The sequence below is a fragment of the Aythya fuligula genome, chromosome 13 (genome assembly GCF_009819795.1).
Source record: "Aythya fuligula isolate bAytFul2 chromosome 13, bAytFul2.pri, whole genome shotgun sequence".
Taxonomy (NCBI): Eukaryota; Metazoa; Chordata; class Aves; order Anseriformes; family Anatidae; genus Aythya; species Aythya fuligula.
In genome coordinates, this window is record NC_045571.1 from 5,684,710 (window position 1) to 5,694,830 (window position 10,121).

The following is a 10,121-nucleotide window of genomic DNA, read 5'->3' on the forward strand; positions in this document are numbered from 1 at the left end:
ATTCTCTGCCCCAATCAGAAGGCCTTAACTCCTAGTGAAAAGAAAAAAAAGCTCCATTACTTTGGGGCCAGTCACTGATGTAACACTTTGTCATGCCAGTGAAAGCTGGCAGTTTCCATAAGTGAAAATTTTACTTCTACAAACTGAGCGAATGTAGTTTATAAGTCAGCTCTGCACTGCACCCAAAGGTGAACAAGTCACCCCCGCAGCTGGGAAACCTCTCCCATTCCCCAGTTTCACCTCTACACCACTTTCCAGCAAACACCTCCCTTGTGAGCATGCAGCTGCTTGACCTGCATGGAGTCAGAGACGAGTGTGGTTCCCATCAGCGGAGTGCACCGGGGCAGCCGTGCCCACCCCATTTCGCACGGCATGGCTGTGGTTTGGGTGTTCTTCCTGGCTTTTTGGGGTCCCGGTACCACTGCCAGGAACCAATGAGTATTTCTTCTGCACTTGCTCCAGTATCTGCAGCACCTGGAATTAACAAACACAGCTGTAAGCAGGTTACTAATTTATTCTCCAGGTATTTAAATATGCCCTGTTCTTTTTCAAGCTGCTTGTTTGGGCATATCTTTGGGGTTACACTGTCTACTCAAAGGTCTTGGGGATAGGTGTAAATGGAGAGCCTGCTGCACAGAGACCTTGGATCTCAGAGCTCTTTCCCTGAATGAATCAGTCTGACATTGCATGGAAGATGTTCTCCAAGCACAGAGAGGTGCAGTGATGGTTGCAGGACCAGGACACAGGCAACGTGGAGCTCTGTTTTTCTGCTCTTTCATACCAGATTATGATAACTCCTCGTGCTATCACAGATTTCTTTATGGAACCAGGGAACTCCCAGTCTGAAACCCACTTAATGGAGATGTGCAAAGCAGAGAGAAAAAGAGAGCAGAAATCAGATCAGGATTAATTTTACCTGAGACTTGGGGATGATACCAACTCTGAAGAATCCTATATTTCCACTGTCAATTTTGGTACAGTCCACAACAGTAGAGGCAATATTCTCTGGGGAAGGACCATCGCAAAGAACTGCATCCACCTGAAAGGCAGCAAAATTTCACAGCAAGCTCAGGCACATAGGCTGAGAGATGACAGCTTCCACATCTCAACAGCAGACAGCTGTTAAAGGCAGCTCTGCTCCTTCCTACCCCCCCATGTAGCCACTACCTGATGAATTTGGAATGAATGAACTCAGTAAAATCAAAGAGAGAGCTCTATGGGATGGGTTTACACCAGATGAGGGAGTCCCATCCAAAATCAGATCTGTAGAAAACCTTTTTTTTTTTTAGGAGTTTGTGGTGGGAGATTTGCACTGCCTCTTGTTTAAAACTGCCTTAAAATCATCTGCCATTAATATTTTTTCATAAGTTTAGTATTCTCAGGATTTAGCAGTGAAAAGACAGCTGTTTGAATGGCCATGACTATTGTACTTCCAGAACTTACAAAAGACCTAAAAGCCAGAAACGTTTTAAAGCTCTGGTGCCAGTTTTAGACCAGCCTCAGCTTTAGATGGGAATCTCCAATGGTAGCTGGAGTCCTGACGCATTCAGGCATCAGTTGTTTTATTGCTTGTACACAAAGAAGCATCTTTTTTTATTGCTCATAACATCCTGTGTTGGAAGATGAACTAACTCATGTTGCCAAGCCCTAACTACGCTGTAGCAAATAGAAGCATTTTGGTTTTCCATAAAAGTTTCTAATTTTATGCTGTTCTTTCAGTCTAGCACCAACATGAGTGACAATGACATCTTTTTAATTACACGCTCTCCTATATTCTTGGTATCATTTGTTGACTTGCCTACTGGGAACAGAATGAGTGTGTTCTCATGTCCCTGTATCTTTGGGGACCTACTGGGCTGAAAATACGCAAAGCCTCCATTACCTTATCTCCCAGCTTGGCGTACACTTGGTTGTGGTGTGTTGTGTCTGCCTCTCCTGTCGGGTTAGCTGACGTGACCACAATGGGGCCAACCTGGTGGCAGGAAGATGGAAACAAGAGCCCTGAGCATGTTTTGTGGTACAAAACAGAGGAGCTGAAATGTGAAGTTCCCTGGCGAATCCCCGTGACTCTATAAAGAGCTCAGTGTGACTCTCCCAGGTAAACACCCCTTCTGCGTAGGCAACTAAAGTTGGAAGAGACAAATCCCTCCAAAACTGCGTGAGTGACTAAGACCCTGCTGATTTGGGGTTTCCTGATGTTGAATCAGGAAAAACATTTTATTTTCAAGCAATAGCAATCGCCTAAAAGGTACAATCCCTGTCCTAGAAATGCAGCAGGGAGCAGAACAAGCAGGGTGTCACAGTTTCTCTGGCAAAGCCCAGAAATACAGCAATTAACCATGGATTTGAGCTGTGCAAGGGACAGCAATTCCTTCGTTCAAGATTATAACCTAGCAAGGTTATGGGGCTGTATCCACTGCTCTTTGTAATACACCTCCTATAGCTCCTGCAGGTGGGAATAGCAGCCTATCAATGCAATTCCTTCCACCCAGAGCATGGTTGCCACTGGCCAAGCCAAAGATCAGCATTTTAAAAGCAAGACTGTGGAAGAAAACTGCCTCTCAGCACACCAGGCAGCAGCATCAACATGCTCTCATCCAGAGCTGTGTCAAGGTAGCCCGGGGGCAGCGCTCAGCACTGCAGCAGAAAGTTTCCTACCGTGCTTTCTCTGCAGGTTTTATGCCAGTAAGTTGCAGCTGATCGTGCATTCGCATGCTGCTGCTGCTGCCAAGAAGAGGTCATGCAGCATGCTGCAGAAGCAGCTTTCTCCCAAGCAGGGATCAGAGACCCATACGGACAAGCCAGCATCTGTCCCACAGCGCTGTAATAACCTTGAAGCTATAGCAGGATAGGACGGGCTCTAATCCCACATGTCTGGGCACCCAAAATGTTGATGTGCTCACCCCAGCATTACAGCAACACACAGACATGTTCTCCCAGGTTGTTAGCTCAGCAGCTTCTGCCTGGGTAAAGTCATGAAGCAGGGATGCTCAGAACATAGTCCAGGCTGTAACTGATGTTGTTCTACGTTTGGGAACCTCCCAAGTTATTCTGGCTTCAAACAAGCCTGTGCTTGCAACAAAAATGTTCAAGGCAGGAAATCAGACAATGTGTCTGTTAATTATATCTCTTCTGGTGTTCTGATCTGGTGGTCTGTTTTCTTGCTTTTAGCCTCTCTTCTGCAGTAAAATCAGCTACCAGCTGTCTGTATAACTCATCCCTTCTTCCTTAATGATATTTTTCTTGTGGGAGTTACTCAGTATAGTTCTTTTCACTCCCCAGAAACCACTCTGAACATGCTATCGTCCTCACTGCTCTGAGAAAAAAAGGTGAAGAGAGGTGATGTGCCAACACCCAGCAGGAGAGTGAGCTGAGTGCTGCAGTCTCTCTGTCCTTGACCCCTGCAGCAGCCCAGAAGAACTGGGCGCTGGTGGCTGACCCCACGTCTGCTCCCTGTGCATTCGAAGGGCAGGCCCCACTTGCCAGCGGTGCTGGGATGAGTGCGCCCTGACCACTCACCAGGTCAATGAGGTGTGTGGTGACGGAGCAATCGGGGATGCGGATGGCAATGCTCTGAGGGGTACCGACGTATTTAGCAGAGTCCTTCATCCCCAGGAAGTCCACCCATGCACCTGCACAAGGAAGAGTGGCACAGCACTTACAGATGTACATCCGTCCTCACGCGATGGTCTTACCACAGGTATTGCCACGGAGCTCGTGGCATTGCAGGAAAGCATGACTTGAAGTTGGAGTTCCAAAGCCAGTGCTCTCCAGAGAGCTTGAAACTAAGCTTTTCCTCACCTCTGGGAATCACCAAGCTAATAGGAGATGGCCAGGCAGCTTCCATGAAGTCCCAGAGGAGGGGGCTGAACAAATGCTTTGCAGGTTCCAGTTGCTTCAGGCTAGAAATCCAGAGGGACATGGGGCGCTCCTGAGCCTGGCGTTTGGAGCTGTAAAGGGGGCAAGAAAAATGAGTTTGGAAGTAAGCTACACTGTCTGAATTTAAGAAGAGATTGTACTGTGCACTTAGTCACATGGTCTGAACTTTTGGGTAGACCTGTGCGGTGTCAAGAGTTGGACTTGATGATCCTTAAGGGTCCCTTCCAACTCAGGATATTCTATGATTCTATGATTCTATGATTATTTTCAAGCTCAAAAAGAAATTGTGTTGGAGCAGCCTAGAGTTAGACAAAGGGTGTGGGCTCTGCTACAGGTCAGCCATCTGTAATAAAAGTAGGATGGTTCAATAGTTGACCTGAAAGGAAGGGATGTGAATGACTGCTCCTGATCATAAATTACAAATCACGGTCTTAGCTTCTTGTGTTGTAATGGGTAAAAGACCCAGTTGCCTAAGTTCTGAGGGGTCCCAGCTGCTTAAAAAAGTACAGCTAGAGACATTTGTTAAATAAAAGAGGGATTTTGGTTGTGACAACATGTATCTACAAATATAGAGAAGGGGTGCCCCGTTTTGACATGTCTTGGTCTTTGAGTTTCCTTGTGATATCCAAGCTACCGGACTCTATCCTCTGTCCCATTAGTTTGTTGTAAGAAAATTCCAGCTCAACTGTCTCCATTTCTCATTTGTATCTTCTCCCCAAGCTTGTCACCTTATTGTTCCTAGGAAGGCTAAGCTATAAGTCTCCTGGCTCTGGGCAGCTGCTCAGTCCAGGACTCACTATCAGCTGTATGTCCTTGTGGCCTCCTCAGACTAGCCAGGGAAACCTTCAGTGGGGCAGCGAGACAAACACTTACCGGTGAGCTTTCTCCACAGCATCAGGCCGATTACAGGCTGCCACAAGCACATATACAGTATCTGTGGGGATGCCACAAGTCCCTCCGCTCTTCAGGATATCTGTTGACATGTGAACAGGGCAGAATCCCTTCAGTGACTAGAACTGAGGGGCTGTAATTCACGGAAGAGCTGTCACAGACAAAACAGCCAATTCAGTGCTCTCGTATCTCATTTTCCCAACTAACACAGTATTTCCTCTGACAGTGAATTTTCTAGCATTCATCCAAGAAGAGGTCTGGTATTTAGGGGAGATCTGAGCCACATTCATTTGGGCCAGAAGTCATTCAGCCCTGTGGGAATAGCAAGCACCTTGCTTTCTCTGTACAAAACTGTCTGTCAGCACTAGCCTGGAGGATTTGTGTATCACATATTGGATGAGCAGACAGGGATATGATACAAAACAGACAGCAGCAAAATCACTGCTAAACTGAGGAACCGCTTCTATTTCCCACATAGTGTGTTCAGCTTCAAAAGACATTTGTAACCTGGCCCACTTGGTCAAAATGCAATCAGGTTATTGTGATCTCCACATCTGGATTGGAAAAACATCCTTTCAATACTGTTCTGCTACAACATCTCCCAGAATTACCCCTCCACCCCACATTATCCCCTATACATTTCCCTTACCTGCAATTCTCTTGACTGAGGAAGCTTTCCTGGCAGGCAGGTGAAGGCACTTGGTCATTCCTCCCCCCACACCACTGAGCTGCACAAGGGGCCTACCCATCGGTAAGCAGGAACCCTCAAAGACACTGCTGCAAAGCGCAGAGAGGAAGCAGTAAAAGCTGACCAGACCAAAGATGACCGTAGCAGCAATGTCATAGCCGACTGGAAGAGCACCGACGGCATCCAGCAGGAAGCTGACAGCAATGAGCAAGAAAGCGAGGGAGTAAAAGAACCAGGTGATGTTTAAGAACAGCGTGCAGAAGACAATGAAGCCATTGAAAAGCATGAAAGCAATGATGCCTACTGCTGTGTGGAAGCTTCTGGTCGTGCCGTAGAGGCCACCATACCTTGCCAAGCCCCAGATGGTCCACATGACAGCATAGAGAATGAAGGCACTGCTCTCCAGGGTTTTACCCCGGGCAAAGGCCACTGAGCCACCTAGAAACTTAAGGATCCCACCAGCTACCACCACCCACGGGATTACAACAGTAGCGAGCGGAGCCTGTGGGTCCCCTGTCATTGTAATAGCAAAAGAAGCAAGGACGCTGCACGCATAGCCAAGTACTTCTGCATCGGCGTACTTGGAGTACCCTAGGTAGGGAGTGTGAAGGTCTGCCCCTTCACGAAGCTTCAGGAAACTGCTGCGAGCAAGCAGGGCCCTCACAACACCCTGCCCTATTGGGATTTTGGTGCTGGCTTTCACGTTGTACAGGTGAATCAGAGCCATCAAGGCTGAGGCCACAAAGATGGCCACATCCACACCTTGGGGTCCGCCTTCAAAAAACCCCTTGGGACGGCAAGCTAATGCAATGCAGTAGGCCACATAAAACAGCAAATACAGGCCATCCGCCAGGCTCTTAAGAGTGAGGAAAAGGGCCAAGACAGCAAAAAGAATTGAAAAAACCACGAGGAATGCAGTAGGGAAGGATGGTTCCTCTGTTTGCCAGACTGGGTACAGAAGGCAATAGCCTCCTGTAAATTTCAGGATGGAAGTGAAACCAAAGAAGGTAGCCATCAGTACATCCATTGCACGGTATGACAAAACGCAGACTCCAATCTGGTAGACCCCAGCTGCCCACAGCCAGGGCACTTGTCCAATAAAAAGTTTGCTAGTGACGCCCAGGAGCCTGCAGCCAAAGACACTGGCAGACAGCAGGTTCAGGATCACACCGAAAACCGCAAAATGATTCACGCTACCACCGGTGGGCTGGAGCTGCTCATGGGCCTTATTCTTGGCCAGATCTGTGCCAGGGAGGGCAATTTTCTCTTTGGAGAGGAAATAAACAATCCTTCCCAGAGCAAAATAGCCGCCAACCAAGCAGACAATCATATAATTGCAAGCCATGGCCGAGGAACCAAAAGACGTGCTGTAGTGCATGGCAACTTCATGAGCACTGGCGAGCGAGACAGCAGAAGCAATCAGAGCTAGGATGACCTCTCTGCTAAGGAAGCCCACCACGGCGACAATGAGTAGTGCCAAAGTAAAGGTGACCAGGCCAGGCACCAAGGCATTGCGGAAATCACCGGTGTCGTTCAAAACTCCTTGCCCTTCCAGGATGAAGACCACTCCGTAGCCGCACCAGAACACTGAGATGGTCAGGCAGAGGGACAAGAACAGGGACGCATCTCTTTGGCTTCTCCGAATTCCTACGAAACAAAGGGGAATACAGGCAGAACTGTGATTTTGACAGAGTTATGGAAAGCCACCCTTATGATAGGCAGCTGTGCTACAGCAAGCACATGGTGTCTTGGAACCATGATTACAACACAAGCATGTGGCTGCACAGGTCCTGCATGATTTCAGACAGAGCTAAAATGAGCTTGGGTCAGTCCGCACGGTGCCCAATTACACAGTGTAGACATGACTATAAAGACTCCCTCAGAACTGTGTGAACTCACAAATATTTGTGCCTCTCCCAGGCTGTCTGATTTGTAGTGGAAAAAATACCAGCTTCCAACCTGGGATTTTCGTGTTCTCACTGCTCCAAGTCACAAAAGGAGAAATAATTCAGCATTCATTCTAAAGAGCATGGACTTTGTTATAATAAGAGATTTTTTTCCTCTTAGCCTCACATATTGACAAGCAATTTCAAACCATAGATGCCTAAACTAATTTAAGAAAGCTTGGGGACAGTTTTTAGAGAAATTCACTCTCATTTAGCATATAAATTCACTCTCATTTAGCATATTTCTTACATACAGAGAGAGTTTATTCACTCTGTTAAAACTCTCAAAGATTGTGATGGAGCATTTGTTCAAAACTAACATTTATTTCTTTGGTTACTTATACAGGAAAAATGTGATGTGCTGATTGAAAAAAATGATTGTGAAAAATGTGTGTGTGTTGATTCCCCAAGCAGAATGGATCAGTGGTCTGGCAAAGCTGACACAGTTCCTATAAACCTGTTGGCAAGGCAGACCAAATACTTGTGAAGCTATAGGAGGGGGAGGCCTTGAAGCTGGCCACCCTCCGAGTCTTACCTGCATACGCCAAAAGTGATGATAAAATCAACAGAAGGACTCCTAAAGCTGTGCTGGGGACCACGGGGGCTGCACTGGGTATACTGTAGAAATGCACTGCCAGCAAGAGTGATCCTGTGTGTGAGAAGGGAGGTGGAAAAAGAGAAAGAGCTTGTAAACTCTGGACCCTAAAAAACAGGAGAGAACCAGAGTGACAAGAGCAGGGAAAAGTGAAAAAAATAACAGTGCAAGATCTGCAAATAATGAGATCTAGAGGGAGGGTGTTGTAACTTGGTTTGTGTCACCTCTTTCTGGGTGCCCAGTTTTAAGAAACTTGAACTTATTTGTGTTTGAAAGTGCTCCGCCATTGTTGGATAAAGGTAAAAAATGGATCTCAGATTCCAGTTATACAAAAGGCAGACAGACAAGCACACACACTCTGAAGACAATCCCATAAGCCTTGTAACTACAGAAAACTAGCCTAAAACTGAAAAGCAGCAGCACTCAGAAAGATGAAATGCAAAGGAGGAAAAGAAAGGGAGTGAACACAGAAAACAGCAGCAGGGAAGACAGAGAGAGAAAAGGAAGAGAGGAAAACGCATCCAAATAAAAATCATTTATGAAAATGACTATCAAAAAGTTTTGATTTGCTTCCAACTCAAGATGGATTGGGTACAAGAATTCAGGCCAGCGTTTTAAAGCCAAGACAAATATTTTGTTGGCTGCTGAACCAGGCAGAGGGATCTCCGGATCTAAAAGTTTTACCCAAGCGGAGAAGATTCAGAACAAACAGACGTTTTAGCCCCTTCAAAAAGGGGGTTGTCCATGAAAGCTAGTCCCAACCCCATCCTCCCATGCCAAGAAGACTCGATCCCTACCTGCGGAAATGCCCAAGAGCCCTATGGAGTAATGCAGTGACTCAGCTTTTCTGACTGCCATCGCAGAGTCCGCTGAAGACCCAGATGCGGGCTGAAATGCTGCCTCTCTTTCCTCCCTAGCTCTTTATAACCAAACCAACTTCACTGGCCTGTGTTCCTCCCTGCTCTCCACCCCTTTTCCCTACAAACATCTTCTGTTAGTGTGCCTTTCTGCATGCGGGAGGAAATGCAAATGAGTTTCTTGCTGCAATAAATTTCAGTCTGTGAGTCAGAATGGGCTGCTGGTAGCTCCCTCCAGGGGCCTGTTAATTTTACTGTTGATTAACCCTTGTTAAAAAAGACACTTGAAAAATAACGCTGATGGTTTATTACTATTACTGCCTTTTTGCTATTGCCAGTATGGAAATTACACTGGTTAAAATTAAGGGTTTTTTAAAGAATCCATCTTGCTGGAGCAAACAAGTACTTTGCAAGCCCAGGAGCTCCCCGGGGACCAGTTATTTCTCCTCACACCGGCTGTGGTCCTGCTGTTTGTCCCTGTCACAGCTATGAATGCCTGGCACCACCGTCCTGTGCTGGGCAAGCCCAGGGCATATTCAGTACCATTCCCTTAAAGGTGACTTTTGTCCATGTGCCGCTCCATGCCTATCTAATCCAGCCTCTCTGCGCACACTCCCAGGGAACTCCTCCTAATTCCTGAGTGGCTTTCGTGAGTGAGGAGTGTGAGCTTAAAATCTGGAAGAGTCTTGCTGGCTTTCCAGGAGAACTGTGCAGGCAGTGAAGTGAGTACCAGTCATTCCCACAATTGCTGCTGTATCCCCAGGGTGATATAAAGGACCCATGGAGAATACGTGATCAGGCCATAAAGGTCTTTACCCATGAAGGAGGCCACAGAAAGCAGTGGACAGTGGCCCAGGGTTGTGATGAGATCATGTCAGTCACACATCAGGGGGGAATCCAGAACAGTCCCAGACTGGATCCACAGCTAATGCCAAAAGATGCTGCTCTTCCTGCTTGCTGAGCCACATGGACTGGGGTGTTTTCCTTCCCCTGAACACCTGGATCCCTACATTGGCTCCCAAACCTTCGTGGTTTCTTCTCTGCTTTGAAGGATAACCTTGAAGAAGAGCTTTGGGGAAAAGGGTTCCTTCACACTCATCTTTGTTAGAATATTAACACAGATTAAAGCATGGTATTGAGGTGTGGAGGTACTCCCATGCAGAATGGAAAAAACTCTGCCGAAAAGTATAAACTATCAAGAATACATCTGTTGCAGATTGATCTTTAGGCTCAGTATGTCTGTTGAGATAGACCTGGTCACATGA

At 46.8% G+C, this 10,121-nt stretch overlaps 1 protein-coding gene across 1 annotated transcript; it reads right to left on the minus strand.

The window, feature by feature from the left end:
• Positions 1-303: 303 nt before the first annotated feature.
• LOC116494479 lies at positions 304-8,857 on the minus strand. The gene is made up of 9 exons (XM_032196394.1): positions 8,797-8,857; positions 7,940-8,053; positions 5,420-7,105; positions 4,753-4,852; positions 3,802-3,950; positions 3,520-3,632; positions 1,883-1,972; positions 917-1,039; positions 304-474 (listed from the first exon to the last, which is right to left on the minus strand). The coding sequence occupies exons 1-9, from the start codon at positions 8,855-8,857 to the stop codon at positions 304-306; spliced, it is 2,607 nt and encodes an 868-aa protein (XP_032052285.1).
• Positions 8,858-10,121: the final 1,264 nt, after the last annotated feature.

Bases quoted from the DNA above. Each gene is read 5' to 3' on its own strand.
- LOC116494479 (XM_032196394.1), bottom strand. From the start codon at position 8,857: ATGGCAGTCAGAAAAGCTGAGTCACTGCATTACTCCATAGGGCTCTTG. The intron at 7,106-7,939 runs GTAAGACTCGGA...TTTGTTTCGTAG, and splicing joins ATCACTTTTGGCGTATGCAG to GAATTCGGAGAAGCCAAAGA. The intron at 3,633-3,801 runs GTGAGGAAAAGC...TTCCTTGTGCAG, and splicing joins TAGCTTGGTGATTCCCAGAG to GTGCATGGGTGGACTTCCTG.